The sequence below is a fragment of the Pezoporus occidentalis genome, unplaced genomic scaffold (genome assembly GCF_034315485.1).
Source record: "Pezoporus occidentalis ecotype Australia unplaced genomic scaffold, CSIRO_AGI_Poc_V1 ctg41, whole genome shotgun sequence".
In the NCBI taxonomy this organism is placed as follows: Eukaryota; Metazoa; Chordata; class Aves; order Psittaciformes; family Psittacidae; genus Pezoporus; species Pezoporus occidentalis.
Genome location: NW_026915736.1, coordinates 4,690,628 through 4,711,830, shown reverse-complemented (window position 1 = coordinate 4,711,830; position 21,203 = coordinate 4,690,628). Strand labels below are relative to the sequence as shown.

General features: G+C 38.4%; 1 protein-coding gene across 5 annotated transcripts in view; it reads left to right on the top strand.

Moving 5' to 3' along the window:
- WAPL (WAPL cohesin release factor) overlaps nt 1-21,203 on the top strand; it is a 70,957-nt gene that overhangs the window by 34,904 nt on the left and 14,850 nt on the right. For 3 of the 5 annotated variants that reach the window (XM_062634057.1, XM_062634053.1, XM_062634054.1), the window contains exons 5-9: nt 8,343-8,438; nt 10,696-10,848; nt 11,098-11,234; nt 13,136-13,247; nt 18,132-18,359. In XM_062634057.1, the coding sequence (XP_062490041.1) occupies nt 8,343-8,438; nt 10,696-10,848; nt 11,098-11,234; nt 13,136-13,247; nt 18,132-18,359 (726 nt within the window). The remainder of the gene's footprint in view (nt 1-8,342; nt 8,439-10,695; nt 10,849-11,097; nt 11,235-13,135; nt 13,248-18,131; nt 18,360-21,203) is intronic. The other 2 variants (XM_062634055.1, XM_062634056.1) reach the window with 2 other exon arrangements.

Here is a 21,203-nt window from a genome sequence, read left to right as displayed (position 1 = left end):
CACCACCAGCCGACCGATAACTCACCCCCTGCCCCAGCCCGACCAAGCACCCACCCATACCTCCTCCAACCCTGCAGTCTCCCAGCCCTTCCAGCTAACTCCCAGTTGCATCCTGGACATGACGTGCTGTGGTATGGAATACCTCTTTGGTCAGTTTGGGTCAGGTGTCCTGTCTCTGCTTCCTCCTGGCTTCCCCTCCTCCCTGGCAAAGCATGAGGCTCACAAAGTCCTTGGCCAAACCAAAACATCATTGTTATCAGCTCTGTTCCCAAGCTGAAAGTCAAAACACTGCACTGCACCAGCTACCAAGGAGGAGAAAAATGACTGCTACTGCTGAACCCAGGACACCAGTCCTGAACTCAAGTGATTTTTATGGGGCTATTTTGTCCAAAAACTGTAATGATGTATGAGAGATAAGCTGTTCTGAGTTTCAACCAGTTATAAACAGCATTGGTATTTTAAGGAACTTTTATATTGCTGGAATCAATTAATTCAAAAAAATAAAATATTATAAAAGGTAAGAATAAATCTGTTTCTGACATAGTTGATTTGTTAAAACCCAAAGCTTCATATTGATATGATTATTTCACTTAATCTTTGTAAAACCACGTTCTTCAGTAAGCACATTTATTTAACTCTGACTTCCTAGTGCTTACCATTCAGGGATTGATTAATTTTTTTTTTCTCCTTCTATTATTAATGTAAATAGACCAAAACCAAATCTTAGTTTTTAAGTTAGTAAACAGGATACTGGTAAGAACTGGCAGGTCTTTAGGATTAGTCACCTTTTTTGAAGTAGCCACTGTAATTTTACTGAATTGAGTTGGGCATAACACCTTGAAGCCATCTCAGAATGGAAGCAAATGCCTAGAGTTGGTCTGCTAACTTCAAGATAATCATGTGATGCTGATCAAAATTATTTTCTTCCCACTCCTTCATATTAAGCTGTGGTGAAGAAGGGTGTGTCCTGGTAGATGCTGAGCTGAGATCCTTCCACCTGGCAAAACTGCTTCCTCATCTGTTCTCCATATGCAGCTGTTGGGTGGAACTGTGGTAGCAGTGTTCTTGGAAGTACGTGTCTTCTCCTGTGCAGTATCAAGAAAGATGTTGTCAGGTCAGAGAAAGGTAGGGATATTAAGTGCAATGTGAAGGTAACAGGCTATGTCCTCATAGAGGCAAGAGAGACAAGTGAAAAATAAGCATGGAAGTCCTTCTCCCTATGCATGTACTTGTGTTTTTCAGGGAGTAGAGAAATCAAGTTCAATGGAAGATGTTTAATGTCTCAGTGGAAACTGCTTTGTGTTTCCAGCTCCTTTCATAGTAACTCTTAGGTAAGAAGCAAAGATGCATTAAAACATTTTTAAATCAGATTCTCTTTTGCACGTTCATATTCTACCCTCTCCCTCTTCCCCCAGGTTGCATAGTTCCTAGTAATTAACTTGGTGTTTTAGTAATCAGACAAAATTGTCTTCACAGCTCCCATGTACTGTATGGTTGGTGGACTCGCCTCTCTCTGACTTTGTATATGTTAGATAATAGTGCGATGCAACAAGAGCACATTCCGAGAGTGAAACAGTTGGTGCTGAGGGCACAGTGTCCCCATGATACCCATCTAGAAGTTTTTACTTTGAGTTAGCTTTATTCTCATCTGCTTTATGGAATGCCCAGTAACAGCTTGTGTGAGGTGTGTGCTCCCTGGAAGAGCATCTTCAAGATGGGTTTCATCAGAACTCAGATAAGCATACTCAGAGACTCAGTGATGCAAACCACAGTGTGGTCACTGGGTACAGCTGGGAGATTTGTTTGAAAAGTGTTTTACTGCTCCCAGTGGAAGCACTTACATGGGTGTGCACACACACGTACCCAGCTGTATGACCTCTGGAATTTCATTGCTGTTGAGGTTTTGTGAGGCTTTCCTGTCAGTAGATTGATACACTTTAAATAGATCAGGATTAACAGGAAGTGTGTGCAGGGGGATATGTGTGTGTCTCTGCCTTTTAAGTAGCAATAAAGAGGGCAGGAATTTAGTCTAATGATTTTTATACAAGGATGTGTGTGTACCAGTCAGTTACTTACTGGCAGACACAGGTTTGCTTTTTTTTTCCTCTTGATTGATATGTTTGCAGTATTGTGGCATTATGTCTAAGCTATTGTACCTTGTCCCTTTTAATTAAACACAGCATAAATTTCAGGACAAGTCAGTAACCATAACCATGTGGCTTCTGCTTCTGAGTGACCAGCTTTGAGTGTACTCAGTGTAAGCAGCATACAGAATACCATGAGCTATTTCTGTTTAGGAATGAATCTCACGTTTATCAAACTGTCCTGTTTCTTCAAGATAAATTTTCATGTCTCACTTGAGTGTCTGACCCATTGTCTTGCTCTGCCTTGGAGGCCTCCTTTTGAGCTTTGAGGAAGAAAAAACATTTTGCAGTTTGACAGAAATCTGATGCAGGAAAAGCTTCAGTGACATTTTTCCCTCTTGCTCATCATGTTGTTTGCTGCTGATACTCTTCAACCTTGTCTGACTAACAACTTGTAGTTGTCTAGCTGTGTGCATGCATAATGTTTTTTGTGTACTGTATGAAATGATGTAGCAGCTCACGATTAAGTGGTCCATGGCACCTAGAGGTGAATTACTGGCACTGATCAGCTACTGTGATCCAAATAATGGAGATTTAGTTCACATTTTGAGCAATGAATAAATGACTTTGTCCTAGTTTGCCTCTGGTTTTTAACTGCTGTTGAAAACTGCTATGTTCTCTGGAGTCCAAATTAGCTTTCTCCTGTGTTACATACACATGGCTCAGCCTTTGCTGAATTGGTACTCCATCCTCCTCTTTTGAAGTGTAATTTCTTTTTCTTTGCTTTGAAATGGATGTTCATTCCTTTTCAAAAGAAACAGTCCATTATGAATAGTTCTGTGCTGCATAACATACTTGTTATCCTTTTCCTGTTCAAACTGAGACATGCAGGATGGAGTAGTACTCTTAATGATTATGAATACTGAGTGGTAAATAATTATATATTTTGGTTAACTGGTTTGCCATTTTTTTGGAACTGTAAGCATCTGGCATACAGGTACAAATAATGAATTTATCAGGATATGTGTTAAAAATGGCTTTTTGGGGGGTTTTCTTTTCCCATTGTCTTCTATCTTGGAAGGCATTTTTGCCTGCAAATAGCTGCTGTCTTTCTTGTTTTGCTAGTATTTTCAGCATGACTCATGTCCCTGGCTCTTATTTTCTGCTATTCTTGTATCTTTGAATGGTAGGCAGCACTGTATCCATGTGTGCAGAGTATCAACTCCTGAAAATTTCATCATGAGGCTTTCAGAGATGGGAGGTTAAGCATGACCCATAGTTTATGCCATTTAGAGATGATTGTATAAAACTGACAACCCTGTGCGTTTTGTAAAATCCCTGGCGTTAGTTCTGGTTTTGCATCTCGGTTCACCTCCCACATGTAGGGTCCCATAGTACAATACGCTTTATACCCTCACTGCAGTATTTGCAGTCTTTCAGACATCTCAGTGTAAACAGTTGTCAGGTCTCCACATATGAAAAAAGAGAACTCTTCTGCTATTCAGCAGAAGCTCTTACGGCTGATTAATATTGCAGAAGTTACTTGCCTTAAGAACACAGAATTCAAATGAGTGATATATTTCCTCTTGCATTTATTCTAACTTAATCTTCAGAGTAAGAATTCCTAAAGAAAAGTCTGCATTATTTGAATAATTGCACAGTTGCCTTCTCTTTAAAGAGAAAGTAAGTCAGTTTCTTAAATTACTGCTGCTTAAATATCAGCATTGCTTCTTCAGGGAAGCTTATCATAAGCATTTGAGTTGCCTTAAAAAAACCACCACCAAAACCAAATAAACAAACCCATTTGCTTATGTGATAAAGCCCTTCTGAAAAGACTTTGTTCATTAGCGTTCATTAGCATTCATTTGCATTCATACTTTTCGTGGCTTCAGTTCTGTCACACAGTAATCTAAAAGCAAGTCTACATGGTTCTTACAGATTGATCAGTATTGGCACAGTTTCCTTACGGTTGTTTTGGAAATTCATCTTTGTTTTGGGTTGCAGATCAGTATGTGAAGGTTCCTTTAGGATTGTAGAAGAGTGATCTATTTGCCATATCCATGTGATTTTTAAGAGAACTCTAAAGTCCCTGCATAATCATAGAATCATAGAATAGTTAGGGTTGGAAAGGACCTTAAGATCATCAAGTTCCAGCCCCCTGCCATGTGCAGGGACACCTCACACTAAACCATGTCACCCAAGGCTCTGTCCAACCTGGCCTTGAGCGCCGCCAGGGATGGAGCATTCACAACTTCCTTGGGCAACCCATTCCAGTGCCTCACCACCCTTACAGTAAAAAACTTCCTCCTTATATCCAGTCTAAACTTCCCCTGTTTAAATTTGAACCTATTACCCCTTGTCCTATCACTATAGTCCCTAATGAAGAGTTAGAACTGATTAGGATATATTTCTTTGGAAAGCAGTGCTGGATTTTGGGGGTGTGCTGAGCTGTGTGCAGTAAGTAGACCAGATGGTAGGAGCTGCTGGGGAGCAGTTTCTACTGGTTAACAAAATATTACTAGAAGGGCATGGAATCACAGGTCAAATCTAAGCACTGTTTAGATCTGCAAGTGGAAGATATTACAAACTATAGTGGCTAAAACTAAACTTCAGTAAGTATTCAAGGTTTTAAGTAACTGCCTTTTTCAGTTCCAGTTTAGACTATATTACAAGACAGCTATTAAATGAGATGTCCTCATTTCTCAGAACAGGCATTAACTGCTGACATTACTTGATGTCTTACATGCAGCTTTCTTCTGTATTGCATTGGTAGTGCCTAAGCAATCTGTAAAGTGCTTTGTCGCAAAACACTTGGGGATGCCCTAGCTTTTGATTTAATAAGGGATTAAGGAAAATCAGGGAGGAAAAGCCCATTTTTGACTGTTAAATAAAAATGAAGCCGTCTTTGACTCAGGAAGCCTCTGAGCCCTGATTATTTAGAAGGAATTGTCTTTATCTCTTTGCCCTGTTGAGCTCTTTCCTACGCATCAGCTGTTGCTCTCTGCTGAAGAAAACACACTAATGCTGTGAGGACCTTTTGATTACGCTGGTGCAGCTGTTTGTGTACTTTGTTCTTATGCTGTACTGAAGCACTGAACTTGATCTCTGTCATCTGTGCTTCCATGCTGTATGCACATATATGAAACAGCAGTGCTAAATTCCGAAAAGCCGAGACTGCAGACACTCCTGTTGCATGTTGAGCAAGGACCTGTACCAGCTCAGTAAGACAGCTTTAATGCCAGCATGACTGTGCTCCCCGGCACCTAATAAGGGCTGTGTTTGGTTTGTCATGGAGCACTGAAGAAAAAGGAACATGCAGATAGGGCACTGAGCCAGTGAGGTGTGCTCTTTCCTTGAAGAGGGGTGTGGCAGCTGCAGTAGAGCCTGCTTTGCTTTGTGCCCCTGTTGTTTCTGCATGGAGCTGAGGAAGGCATACATCTAGGATCCTGTTGTGTGGGTTGCATCTCCCTGCAGCATCTCCCTGCTGGGTGCACTGAGCACAGCGCTGCTGTGGCAGAGATCTAAAAAGCTATGCTGCTTGTAGCTACGAGACAGGAAATTCAGGAATATTAATATATTGGTATCCTTTAAGCAGGGATAGGATACTATGTGATAACTGAGATTTGGGACTATTAATAATGAATATCGTATGTTAATAGGATTTATGGCAGCTGTAATGCAATCGACAGCTGTCAGAACTGTAATATTTAACTTTCCCTGCAAGGTTAAGAAGAATTATGTGTCAGATTGATATTAAATATATGCTGTACTTTCATGCTGGCTACTTGATAGTGTATTACTTCCTTGAATTATCCTGTATACCGGGATGTTGGCACCCAGAAACTTAGACCTTCTGTTACCAGTCTTAAGCACTGAGGTTATCTGTGGAACAATCGTAGTTCAAGAGAAAAGTAGTGAGTATCCAGAAAATATTCTGTTGTGTTTTTTTTTTCCCCATTACAGATGTTTGTAAAACCTTGTGTCCTTCAATATTAAGAAAGCATCTTTGTTACTAAGTTGTCCTTGGTTTGTTCATCATAAACCTTGAGCCAGATTTTGGTAAGACTTTGCTGCTCAGAAATGCAGTAAGCTTGGGAGAGAAGAGAGTTAACCTTTTAGTGATTTTTGTCAGCAGTTAACTTTTTTTTCTAAAGGGGATCTATACGACACTGTCTTTATGGACAGAGATGTCCTCTCATAACTGTAGCAGCATGAACTTAAAAACTGATTTCTCAGTTTTAACTGTTTGAGCTTGGAGAGACTGTCAGGAGATAAGCTGGTGCTTCCATTACTTTGGAAAGTTAAAAACTAAAATTATCAAACCCCTTATTTTGATACTCCTGCATGTGGCCATGGTAGGTACATGTGGCTGCTGAGCAACTTTACATTCCATTACCTGAAAATATATTGTTAAAAGAGCTTCCTCAGAAAACAGCTGAAGCTGTTGAGATGATGGCCATTGCATGCATGTTGTTGAATGGTACATGAGCGCTGCTTAAAAAAAAATTAATTAAAAAGTCCAACTAAGTTAAATTTCTTATCACATCAAAGCTCACTGTAGGAAGGAAGGAGTTTCTCTTGTCTGGAAACTAAAATGATGGAGTTCTTGACAGTTTTTTTGGGCTGTGAAAACTCACAGCTGAGACTTTCATTCTGCTAATATTCTTTGAAATTTTGTTAGTCAAGGCTTTCTCATCTCGTAGAGAATGGAAGGATGCAGCTCAGAAACATGTGACAGTAATACCAAAACTCTTGAAATCTACTTTGTAGTTTTTGACATGCCAAAACCTTGTTGTGCTTCAGAATCTATAGCTGGGGCTGCTAGGTGTGCTGCGCATAGCCCCTCTGTGGGCGTACATGAGCTAATATCTGCTTTAAATAGCTGATACCTTACATTTAACAGGATTTCTTTTTTTTAATAGATATCTATATTTTCCATGTTTAAAATGCTCTATAAGTGCTTGTGAGGAGGTGTGTAGTTATGCAGTTTACACAATATACGGCATGTTGGGAAACTATGAAAATTGTAATACTGTATTAATCTAGAATTATTATAATGCCATTAAATAGGTAAACTCAGCTGCTAGAAATGCAGTTCTGTCCTTGCATCCTCTAAGAATTATATTGTTGTCATGGTTTAAACCCAGTCAGGCAACTTGTTTACTCACTTCCCCCCCTTCTTGCCCTCCCCCTACTCCTGGAGGGACGGAGAGGAGAATCGAAAAGAATGCAACTCCCACGGGTTGAGATAAGAACAGTTTAGTAACTAAGGTATAACACAAATCACTGCTGCTACCACCAATAATAACAACGATGAAGGAAATAAGGGAAGAGAATACGATATCTCACCACCAGCTGACCGATAACTCCCCCCCCCAGCCTGACCAATCTCTGACCGATGCCTCCTCCAACCCTGCAGTTTCCCAGCCCTTCTGCCTAACTCCCAGTTATATCCTGGGCATGATGTGCTGTGGTATGGAATACCTCTTTGGCTAGCTTGGGTCAGGTGTCCTGTCTCTGCTTCCTCCCGATTTCCCCTCCTCCCTGGCAGAGCATGAGGCTCACAAAGTCCTTGGCCAAACCAAAACATCCTTGTTATCAGCTCTGTTCCCAAGCCGAAAGTCAAAACACAGCACTGCACCAGCTACCAAGGAGGAGAAAAATGACTGCTACTGCTGAACCCAGGACAATTGTGTTTCCCAAAAATTCAAGGACAGTAAATCTTGATTTAGTTTGATTTGCCTCGAAACATTTCTGAGCAGGAAGGAAAAAAAAAAGGCTTGATTTATCATATGGATTAAGGCATTTAATTTGAGTGTTTTCTCTTTCTTGAAGCATCAAAGTCTATGTCAGATCTGCATTTTGATTCCAAACTGGTCATATTTTCTACTGACATGATGTTTGCTAACATGTTTTCTTCCCCCCTCATGGCTGTCTGGTTTTGTCTATGCTAAGGTTGCAGACCTTTTGTCTTTGAATAAATTCAACCAGTAGAAAGAAAAATCTTGAAATACATGCACATAATGTCTTTTGCCATTTGAGTGGGTCTGTGTGCCTTTAAAACCATCAGGTACTTCAAAGTCTTACAGATTTTCTGATATGTATGGTACAGAGAACTTGTGTTGCTGGGAATACAGAAGTGGGGGAAATGAAACGGATTTTACTTGTTGGGTAACATTATTGCTACAATAATTTTTGGAGTGCATAGTGATATTGGTAGATTTTGCTTTAAAAATAACTTTTATTTTTATCTTTTAGTCTCCCACAAAAGCTGTATATAACGCTAGACACTGGAACCAGCCAGAATCGGAGGCTCTGCCAGCACCACCGGTTTTGAAAACTCCCAGTGTCCCAGTAAGTAGACTGTAGACTGTTGTTTGTTTTCTTTTTTTCTACGTTTAGTAAATCCCCTTTTAAGGTACAATGATACATTTTGAAACACAAGTTCTTGATATCTAGTTATGTCACAGTAATTCAGAATGAAGTCTGCTTTGTGAGATGAGCTGTTGAGTATTTGATGGGAAAGAAATTGTCCATGGAAATAACTACGAATGGGGTCTTTCATATCATTTCAATATACCGATACAAAAAAAAAAAATACTTCAGGTTACGTTTCCTAATCTGCTGAAGTTCAGTTTTCTCACAATGGACTCCATTTCATCTTCTGAGAGAGCCCCTAGGATTAACTTGCTAATACCCACAGAAATCCAGTCTTCTCAGAGAGGCTTCGAGTATATCCTCTTCAGGCTAGGAAAATGTCCAGATCATTTCTATTCAGCATTTTGTCTTTTGTCAAACTTCTACTTTGTAACTGGAACCATCAAAATATTAATTCAGGAATATGGCAGAGCTTTGGCTGAACAAACCAGTTAGGGGAGTTCTCATTTTATAGTGCTCATCTGAAGTTACTTCTGTCACTTTTTTAAACTTTGCTTTACATGTATATGATTAATATTAAAGGGTTAAAAGGTACATGAGCCTTGATCCAAATGTTCAGTGGTAATTTCTGCCTCTAATTTCAGTAGAAGTTTGTTACCTGAAGATCTGGATAAATTTGTCATAGATTTACTGTGAGAAACCTGTAGCATGAAAACTGCTTATGCCAAGTACTGCTTCTTACGGCCTTCCCAAGCTCCCCTGGAATTTACTTTGAAGGGGAAGCCATTAACCAAGACTTGGATGAGATATTTCAGTGCATCTCTTGTGTTCACAGACTGATAAGATCAGAGTGCTCCAGTATGTTCTCTGAACCAGCTTTTCAGGGTGATGTATTGGCACTTTTCCACTGGAGCCTAAGTGAGCAAATACTGAAGTGCTGGACAATGATAGAATACTCTGTTAATGTAGCATTTTTTGGCTTATATTTTGACTGTCAATGTACAATGCACAAGAAGGATATCTCTCAAAATGTCCCCTGGAGTGACAGTTAATGCATCCTCCATGCCTGCATATTAATTCTATCTTTTTTTCACTCACTTAAAAAAAATTGCTCATTTTTCTGTATAAGGAAACTAAGTACATGATTTTATTTAGAGACTGAGGGTGAATAAATGGTTACTGCATTGACAGTTTTATATTTATAGTTTGTCATTTAGGTGTTTTTTTTTCGTGTATGTCTTGTTTTCTGTAGTTTGTCTTTGCATCTGAATTTGTTTCAAAGAAGGAATCAGCAGATAAGGTGACATTTAAGCTTGTATAGTAGCATCAAACTAATACAGAGAAGCAGGTTGAGAGAAAACCTGTAATACTTGCCTGAGATGCCTGGCAATTTGTCAGTGGTTATTCCTGTTACATCAAATTATCTGTTACCTTTTATAAGCTCCGAATAGGTTTTTCTGTATTTTGTGTTATACTATGTTGTTCCTAAAGCACACTATAAGGCCAGTGTGCAAGAATACCATGAAGTTACAAGAGCATACCCTACCTGCTTGAGTCATGCCTCTCTCATTTCTCTGTGTGGCAGTTTTTTATTGCCTACAAAATTCATATTGGTAGTCTGCTACCTGCAGGCAAAAAAGTTTGGAGTGTCAGGTTGGAGAGGTCAGTTGATAGTTGTATCCTGAGTACAGTAGTGCAGTAGCCTCCAGTAGTTAGAGGTGAGAACAGTAAGCACAAAGGTTTTTAGTTCAGTCTGTGTCAAGACAGTGATTGCTCATTGCTGTGCTTGAATCCACACCAGTGTACTTAGTGATGGTTTGGTATAGCAGCCAGTTTAGTCCTGGTATCTCCAGTGTAAGGGGGTAAGATGCTTGTCCCTATCAACAAATAACTGTTTTTAAAGGATGAACGTGATTGGTTTGCTTACCCTAAAACTTAAGGAACTAGTGTAAGGGACTATTAAGTTCCAGAATTTCACAGGAGCTTTCCTGACTACATAGAACTGGGTTTTGTATTTAAAAATGCATTTAATTTATAAGTTTGTTTTTTTTTTTTTTTTTTAGAGAAGATACATTATCACACCATTTAGGTAGCTCTTGATAGTGTAAGGCAAGGACTAAATAGTCCCAAAATGTCAGTTTGACAATTGCACACCTGTACTGTTTCCTGATGTATTTAGTATGTGTTTACATGCTCAAAACACCTGCCCATTTTAGCACTTTCTTATTAATAGGTAAGGCTATCTTCAAAGGAGGCAATTCATAAAGATGATGGAGTTTTTAAGGCTCCTGCACCACCTCCCAAAGTGATAAAAACTGTGACAATACCTACTCAGCCCTATCAAGAGATAGTAACTGCATTGAAATGTAGGAAAGAAGACAAAGAAGTAAGTATTCTTAACAAATTTTTAAGATAAAGAATTATTAGTAATCCTAAATACTGAAGGAACAGTGTCAAAATGAAATTTGGTTTTCCTATTAAAGATAATATTTTTATCCAAGTAGTTGAATGGCCTTCATTAACTTCTTAATGTTTCCTTGCACTCAAAACTGAATAGATTTTTAAACTGTACTTGTTAAGGTTATAATTAATCCCCGGAGCAACTTACCTAGGTCACAATATTTGTCTCTTCCAGTTATACACTGTTGTTCAGCATGTAAAGCACTTCAATGATGTAGTGGAATTTGGTGAAAATCAAGAGTTCACTGATGATATTGAGTACTTGCTAAGTGGATTGAAGAGCAATCAGCCCCTAAACACACGTTGCCTTAGGTAAGATATCTTACTATAAAACACTGACCTTACATTTAAAAGAGATACTGAATTAAGTATTTACTAATGAAGTGACCATGCTTTAAAATGCTGTTTGGGTAATTACCTGGCACTTCTATAAAGAGTACAAAATTGGAAAATAATCATCAAGGTGATTTACTGTGAATATTCAAAAGCAGGATGACTAGGAAGGTGAAATAAAAAAAAATTACAGTAAATGACATCTTCAACAGATTTCCATGCTATAAATTAAAAAAATCCCCACTTTATTTAGTGCAGTCTTACATGCAGTGTCTGCTCTGTTTTTTTTTTAATGCAAAATTCAGTTCTAAAATAAAATCCTTAAGACTGCAAAGGTTGCTGGCTGTTATCTGGAAGTAATGCAATAGAGATTGTGTAACTCCAGCATTCCTGTTTGTTACCTTCTGTTGAGAAATAACATGGCTAGCATTCACTGGAGGTGGTCTCAGTATTAACTGGAAGCTTTATCTTGAACTGTTTGTTGTACTCTTGAATATGCAAGTTAATGTGAAGTTAGTAGTAAAAAGTGTTAGTCTTGCTTTGGAAAAGTTTGACTTGATGTTATGTCCAGAGACTGGACACCAAAGGTAATTAGAATGATTTCTTGTAACTATGTAATCATATTTTTAATTTTTTATTTAATTATTTTTAAAGACTGGTAAATTTTTCTCTGTGTTCAGCAACACTAAAATGGTAGAGAAGGAAAAACGAATCCACAGAGACCAGGTGATAAGGAAAGACTTGAGATCTGACTGTGGATAAGGAAAAGCTTTAATGCTTTTGAGAGCTATTTTAAGAATTTATTCTTCATGTTCCTCAAAAACTAGCAGTGAATATTGTTGCTGGAGTATAAATACAAGAAATCTATTATCCATAGTTATGAGTGCACTTACCTTGCCTGTATGGCAAGCTTCCTAAGATCTGAAACTATTTACTTTCCAAATTTATATTGTGGAATGTAACTTGTATAAACACAATAAAAATTTTTTCTTTCAGTTAACAAATTAAAAGAAAAGTATTTTTCCAAAGGAAATCAATGTGTAAGGATAGGAATAGACGTAAAAGAGAATCAGAAACTGGTAGGTAAGCTCTAACTGGTGCTGTTGTGATTGGAGACAGAAAGACACTTGTTCTTTAAACACCACACTGTATGAATCTTTCATAGTAAGATTCCTCAATAGATTCCTGATTGCAGAATCATTTCCACATTATTCCCCATTTAAAAGAAAACTATTTTTAATAGTCTGCATGTTGCACTGTGCTAGAAATGGCAGGCAGCTTGCTAATAAAACCAGGGGAAGAATTCTGCTATTAAAATAGAACTGTTATTCTGATCACTGATTAGACTAATAGATTTATCATATTTTTCCCAAAATCTGCAGTTTTTCAATCAACAGTGAATACAGCAATAAATATTAAAAATGTTTGAGGTTGGTGTGATTTTTTTTTTTTTTTTTTTTTTTTGTGAAAGTATTGTCCAGCATAAGCGGGACTAATTAACTAGATAGATAACTGTTAGATAGCGAGGGAAGCTCACATTTACAACTTTTCATAATGCTTTGATCCATAATAAACTCTCCTATGCCTCTAAATCAGAACTTTGTACTTAATTCATGAACGTTTGTTTTTCAGTTTAACTGTTCTAAATTATTTCAACTTTTGTTTGAAAGAAGCAAGTTCAGGGTACCCTTTGAAATCCTGTTTTTAGCCAGCGTTAAAATAGAGCAGACGTAGTTTGGTGCTGGTAAGCAGCAGTTGAATAAAATGTCAGAGTTTGTCAGGGCTTGACATGGTCAGCCACAGTCTGTAGACTTGTTTAGCTGCCATATTCGTAAATGTGCCCATTTTAGTTGTTCTCATCTAGAATTCATTTTCTTTAGTGTAATCAGCTTGGCGACAAAGTGCGCCATGCCCAGCTTCCGAATGCATCTGAGAGCACATGGGATGGTGGCCATGGTTTTCAAAACACTGGATGATTCCCAACACCATCAGGTATGGATATCTTGTACATTTCATTAAAGTCTGGTCATATCTGTCTACTTTATATGAATTTTGTGTACGCATAATACAAGGTCAAGCATCCAGTATAGTGTGCATCTGTGACCAGTGGTTTTGGTTTTGAAATCTGTAGTGAAAAATAAGAGCGCTTACGTTCCAATGACAGATTCCGCTTCCACTGTAATGTGCTGCTGGGTTTGGAAATTCTTTTGTCAAAAAGACATTTTAGCTATTAAAAAAAAAACAACATACTGTGCTTTGGAATGCTATTTTCTTTTAAGCTTTTTTTTTAATAGTTTTATTGTTGTGTTTATAATTTCTTTCACATAAAATATTTTTGAAAGGAATCCTTTCTCCTTTTATTTAAAGATGGCTCTAAGTGCTCTTCTCCAGACTTGCTTGTATGTGAATTACTGCCTTTTCTGTAGCTGTTGTGGGGCATTTTTTATGTCCCATGCTTGTTTCCTTGAACAAAGCTGTAATTGCAGTTGTAGGATGCTTTGTGTGTGTTCAGTATTCTATGGTTTATCTAGGAAAGGTAAATTTTAACTGCTTATGGTAACATGACTTGAGAGGCAAAATCTGAAGCAGTTTGGAGTGTCCTTCTTATCAACTTTACAAGTTCAATTCAGCTGTAATAGAAGATGCTTCTTGCAGGTGATAATATTTTTCCAGGGGTTGGAAACTGTGCCTCTGTGGGGTATCCCTTGAGGTATTGTTACAAAAGCTGAACATAGGAAATGTTACTTGAAGTGGGTAGTAGATGCGTATATCCAGTCAGCTCTATTACTTGTATTTAATAGCTCTGGAAGAATGACATACAATGCAGAAGGAAGCTTTGCACCCACAGAAATAGATATTTAAGAGATTGTATTTGACATCTTACTGTGGGTGGGGGAAAAAGCTGTAGAGCTTTAAGTAACTTATTTGGAATAATAGCTGCTTTTCCATCTCCTTCAAAAATTAGCAGTGGTTAACTGTAAAACACAGGAACCAGGTTCAATGCATTTGTTACTTTGTGAGCTGTCAAAATAGTGCCAAGTGATACTAGAAATAAATGAAGTACAGTCACAGTATTTAGGACAGTTGCCACCACTGAGTTGTGGGAGATCTGCAGAGGACAGCTCCAGTTCCTTGGAAAATGTACAAGTCTGCTGGGTGTATTTTTGGCTGTCTTTTGACAGTTACCATTATTCCTTCATTTTCAAAAGAACTAGCACATACAGTTCAAAAGGAAATTGCATGCTATTATTAGTCTGCAGTAACAAGAAGCATTGATTATATTCACTATTTTCAGTGTATCTGATGAAACGCTTCTTGTCAGAGGGGGGGAAAGGTAGTAACGTTTTAGTGTTGTTACAGTGCATTCTTGATGCAGGTTATACAGTATTATAAAATTATTGATTTATCAAAATACTATTAAATGCTAAAGTATCTCTACTGACAGTATATGCTTCAACAGTGACTCCTGTATAAGCTTGCTGTCTCTATATACTGCTCTTTTGTTCAACAATTATTTCACTAACATTTTAACTTGTTTAAATAGGAATTTTTCCATGAAATCTCAGTGCAGAGTAACTCACTAAATAACACATGGCTTAAATGCGTTTAAGTTGAATAAGGACTAGGCAAAAAAAAAGTATAATTATTTTGTTAATATTTTCTTTAAAGTATTTTGGAGATGGGAAGACTGGCATGGTGACAGGGATAATGGAAACAAATACGTACATATACTGCATTGATTGTACTTTTACAGTGGAATAGACTGAGAAAGTGGGGGACTTTCATATTTCCATAAGAATATGAAATAGCAGTTGCTGAGGTATTTTGTAACCAGCAAGGAAAGCAAGCTAACCAGTTACCTTACTGAGCTATGCCCAAAGTATTTACATGAATATGACTCATTCCACCAAATTTTTCTGGTACATTTGTCTTTAAGCTGCAGTTTGAGTTTTTAACTGACTGTCTCTCCAGGTATGCTCTAAAAGCTTTGGAGTATGAGTATCATTTTTAATCAAAAATGATGTCCTCACTGTAGCTGTCAGTAGTTCAGCACAGAAATGTGGTTTTGTAATGCCTTCAGCATGTGAATAATTATTAAAAAAAGTGCATTAAATGTAGTGCTGAACCCTAGAAAATAACCATCTGTTCCCAGAAGTTGGGAGTATAAATAGAACAAGCAAGGGAAGACAAGGATGAGAGTGGGTGTAAATGGTCTGCTGTTTCTGGAGTATATGTTCAACTAGGATGTTTTCCTGAATTCAGTAGCAGTATGGATTGTAACTCCATAGTTAGATGTGCCGTAAAATTTCTGTCTAGAGTAAATCCTATTTAATTTACTTTTTTTTTTTCTCTCCACATTTGTCTGGAAGTAGAATGTGTTTTATGCATCTTAAGGAATAGAGTAGGAAGAAAAAAAAAAAAACCAAAAATGAGAGAGCTTCACTACTGCCCAACGGTGGGATTTTGAGGGTATGATTTTGTTCTGGGTTTTGTTTGGGTGTTCATTTTGGTTTTATGTGTTATTCCCCATGCAGAATTCTGTGTACTCTAGGGCATGAGATAGGGTTTTCATAAACAGTTAACCACATTGTCTAACACAGAAGATCAGAGCAGAATGTAGAGATGTTATGTTCAAGGTTAAACTAACTTTCCTCTGGAGACTAGAGAAAAATTCGTTTTAGAAAACCCCTATCACTGGCATGTAGCTGAAGGTTGTTCTACATTATAAGCACCATTCACTTTTGAAGTCCTTATTTTCCTTACATGAAAGTCGTTACTTTTCTTATAGGAAAAACAGGAATTTTCCTGTTGCATGTAAGCATTGGGAAGCTTAGTGGCCTGATTCGCCTTCTGTATATGTGCTGTTGCAGGAACCTAGTTCTTGTTACACCTAGCTGTTTCAGTCCTTGCTTTTCAGGCAGTCCTTTTGTAGCCTGAAACCTTGTGTGTAATGTCTTAGTCCCCTGCTTAGGTCCCTTCTGATTACATTTAAGTATCTTAAAACCTGGGTGGAAGGTCTGAAGAGAAGTGTTGGCAGGACTTATGCGGGGAGAGAACCATTACTCTCTTTATAATAGTAAATTGAATTGTAAAGAAGGGAGCCTAGGACAAGCAAGGGCTTGGGTACAGAGGCTTACAATGTGAGTCTGGTTGCCCTTATTAAACTCTGGAATATCTATAAAGCGTTTCTGAGTAGTGATCCAAGAGCAGTCTGACTTCCTGAAATGCCTAAATATTGGCAGCCCAGTTTATAAATTCAGCAGTTTCCCTGTATTAATTTTTTTTTTTGGGGGGGGGGGGGTGGGGTGGCGGCTAAGCATTATTTTATGTTATTCTATTCTGTTATTTTCCATTCACTGGAATGCATGTGCTCCTATATCCTGCTTTAAGAACAGCCATTTGGAAGGAGCAGAGTTGTCTTCCAGGAACCTGAATTTTCTTGCAGTTTAAGCCAGTTGCGACTGAATCCAGAAGAAACGATTTCTATAATTAAAATGATAAAATTGCAGGGTTTATTGGAGAAAGTTAATAGAAATTAAGTGAAAACAATGTATACCCTGTCTGTGTAGACAAGCCACATAGATTACTTTCTGCCCTAGACCTGCAAAGGCTGGAGGAGTGATTCCTGTTTTGGAAATGCTGATACTGCTTAATATGACTTGCTTCTAAAATAAACAGAAGCTGCTAACGATTGGTTTGGTGCTTGGTTGAACTGTAAACAAGATGTTAATCTGCATGACACAGGAATTCTGCTCTTTCCTGTTGAGCTGTGCAACATTCACGTCCCAGAATTGGTTTGTCTCCATATTTTAATTTGCTTATTACAGAAAAAATGGAATAGGTGCATAAAGCACATTGAACCCAGAAAGACACACACATACACACCCCACCCCACTCCCAGCTTTTTTCCTCCAGATACCATCAGAGGTTTCTGAAAGTAGTTAGTATATCCAGCACAACTCTGTTCTCCATGAATATTTCTCCTCTTTACTGTAACTTGGAGCTCACCTGGATGGGTGAGTTCTCAGTGCAAGTGCTGTACTTACCAGCACTAGGGACGGATAGCTTTGCATTGATCTCTTCACTGTCATTTGCCCCTTCCTGACAGTTGCCTTCTGCCTTTGCATTTCTGGATACTCATGAAGAAGAAATTTAATTCCTTCTTGAAGAAGGACTTAAGTATTCTTTTTCCAGTAAGATGTGTATATACCAGTTCTGTGTAAGATAGGGGTGATCAAGATAATGCAGGGGGAAGCTGGCTTGTACTCTGTCTTGCTTCTAAAAAGCAGAATTCCACTGGTAGTTAGATGTGTTTATGCTGGAAGGATTTGGCTGAACTACTGATGAACAGACCTGTTTGGCAGAATTGGAATGTATGTCACCAGGCACTTTGTCCCTCACCCAGTTCACATGCAGACACTGTCCCCACGATCTCTGTATTTTCTGGTGCTGTCACCAGCTTATCCCATCAAACAAGAATGTTCACCTACCTCGTCATGTACCCTGTGCTTTTCACTTTGTTCCCCTGCCATCTGTCTCTTTTCTACAATACTGTGTTTCTGGAGTTACCGTGTCTTACTCTCTGCAGCACTGAGCCCCTTAAAAGTAGAAACCCCTGCTTTTCTACTAGGGTTTTGTAAATGTGTTAAGTGATTTATGTCTCAGTTGTTTTGCTTAGAAGAATGCATTAGTAACTTGCTAGAAGGAATCAGCATAAAACAGTAAGTACTCATGCAAGTGCTAGTGTAGATTTGGACTTGCCAGGCTTTTTCTTTTGTAAATCTTTGTTTATTAAAAGTTGAAAAAGGTCTGCCTAATGATTCCTAAAACCTGTTTTGTTTGGTTTTCTTTTTTCCTTTCCTCTCCCAACCCAAGAATTTGTCCCTTTGTACAGCAGCTCTAATGTACATTCTGAGTAGAGATCGTTTGAACATGGATTTAGACAGAGCTAGTCTAGATCTGATGATACGGCTTTTGGAATTGGAACAAGATGCTTCTTCTGCCAAGCTGCTGAATGAAAAAGACATGAATAAAATTAAGGAAAAAATTCGAAGACTGTGTGAAACTGTTCACAACAAGCATCTTGATCTGGAAAACATCACGGTGGGTATCGTGCTTTTATTTGAAAGCTTTGGCAGTAGTGGATTGCTTAATAAAATGGAACTTGCAAGCAGCATCCTTAATTTCGTATCTCTCAGCTGTGAGGAGTCAGGACATTTTGTCCGTGTTTTATGTATTTAGGACTGCACTGCAAGTATCATTGTCTTTAAATCTGTTTTTTTTTGTTTCTAAAAGGCTGATTTTCTTCAGCGGTTTGATTCACCATTCACCCCTGCTAAGGGTAGCTATTTAATAAAGGTAGCAATTGACAAGATGTAACATCTTAACCATGGGTTTAAAAGACCACATTTAGGTTATTTGAGTCTTGTTTCATTGCCTAAATATTGCATATACATTCACAAACAGTGTGGGCTCTTACTTGGGAATAAGAGCATTGTGTATTAAATTGAAAATGTGGTGCAGGTTCTCACATTAAAAATAAAAATACTTGTTCAACAGACACTGATTTCTCTGTACCCAGAGTGTGGTGGCAGGTCTGTTGATTATAAATGTGGATGGTTCTTTTTTCCTTCCTTTCTGAAACATACTTGTTTTTATGAATGTATCTTCAGCTGCAGCAGAGTGAACTGGTTTTGTTTAAAAATAAATTTGGCCATGCTAGCAGCAAGCTAGCTTGAAAAACAAAGGGTAAGTTGCAAATCTTTTTAAGAGTATATTTGGAGAATTGATGACAGATTGACTAGATGAGTGGTCATAAATGGCAAAAATTAGTAATGTGGTTTTGCTTTCACCGTATTTCATTATAACAGATGTCGGTATGATCTTAATTTCTTAATATCTTGTAATATATTCTTTTAATGTTTTAAAGGTTCCTACTAGGTTTTTGCCATTCTTAATTTAATACTTAATGCCCAACAGGAGAAGCTTCTGATTTATTGTTTATGAAGTGAGCTTTTCAGAGCTTTATCTCTGCAAATAATGTTTCAGCTCCTGTCAGTCATCTGCAGTTAAGATGGTATTCCATTTTAGGTTAGATTAAAAGATGACATGACTTATTGAGCTGCCATTTTCTTTTGTAGGTTTTGTGACTTTTTTGTCAGTTTAGGAAGAGCTTGGTTGGTTTTGGGTGTTTGTTTTTTTTTTTTTTTGGTTGGTTGGTGGTTTTTTGCAGTGGTGGTGTGGTTTTTGGTTGGTTTCTTTTCCTCAAAAAAAAAATCTAGCTACAGAACAGTTGAATTGGTATGAAAAGTCAGTATTATGTAGCAGTAGAGAGAGCTGAATTTTGGGGAGAGAGATAATATTGATGGCAGTTCTTTTCCCCAAAATGATTAGCAAGGTTAAGGGAGAATTGTTTCAGAGTACCATTTTTAGGCTTGTTTACTGCAAACCTATGAAACATGCAGGTAGGTGGCTTGTATTAATTTTCTGGCCTTGCAAATCTGCAAATGAAGAGTGAATTTGAAATTATTTTCTCTGCTTTCAGCTTGCTCTCTGAATTCACTGAATACAATCTCAAGATACTGACACAGAGTGAAATTTGTTCTCCAGGTGGGGATCCGCTAGGAACTGATATTATCAGTGTCTTCTTTCAATGCTGTTTTGGCACCAAAGGCAACTCATGTTGCTCACAGTCTGAGTGCCAGGGTATCTTTTGCATTATGAAATGTAAGACAGCTCCCTTTATTAAGCATGGAACTGCTGTACAGGTTCCTCATTGCCAAAGCATCCAGCCACAGACCTCTGTCTCCTATTTTTTCTCATATTCATAGTCTGAGCTAGCCTGATGTTTTTCTATGAACTGTAATTCTGTTCTTGCGTTTTCTTAGGCATGCATTTTAAAGAGAGAGGATGTGTTAAAAGAGACTCTGTCTTGTGAGGAAGCTTTCCATGAGTAAAAAGTAGTAGTATCACAGGCCATCAGTTTAAGCTGTTTGGTTTTGTGGGGTTTTGTGGTTTTTTTTGCTTGGTTGGTTATTTTTCTTCTTGGGTCATCTTTATTCCTTAAAATTATGTCGAGCTGTTGTGAATGTGTTGAATACTGTAGTACCTCACAGATGGACACTGGTTCCCTCCTAGCTGTATTATCTAGAATCATTATAGAATCATAGAATAGTTAGGGTTGGAAAGGACCTTAAGATCATCAAGTTCCAACCCCCCTGCCATGGGCAGGGACACCTCACCCTAAACCATATCACCCAAGGCTCTGTCCAGCCTGGCCTTGAACACAGCCAGGGATGGAGCATTCACAACTTCCATGGGCAACCCATTCCAGTGCCTCACCACCCTTAAAGAATTTCTTCCTTATATCTCACTTGAACTTCCTCTGTTTAAGTTTGAACCCATTACCCCTTGTCTTGTCACTACAGTCCCTAATGAAGAGTCCCTCTCCAGCATCCCTATAGGCCCCCTTCAGGTACTGGAAGGCTGCTATGAGGTCTCCACACAGCCTTCTCTTCTCCAGGCTGAACAGCCCCAACTTCCTCACCCTGTCTTCATACGGGAGGTGCTCCAGTCCCCTGATCATCCTCGTGGCCCTTCTCTGGACTTGTTCCAACAGTTCCATGTCCTTTTTATGTTGAGGACACCAGAACTGCACACAATACTCCAGGTGAGGTCTCACAAGAGCAGAGTAGAGGGGCAGGATCACCTCCTTCGACCTGCTGGTCATGCTGCTTTTGATGAATCCCAGGATACAGCTGGCTTTCTGGGCTGCAAGCGCACACTGCCTGCTCATGTTCATTTTCTCATCAACCAATACCCCCAAGTCCTTCTCCACAAGGCTGCTCTGAATCTCTTCTCTGCAGAGATTATGTAGTGTTTAGAGAATATATGCAAGCCAAATGAGATGGTTAGGTTCTCTTCCAGTTTTTGATAGTAGCAACGTTA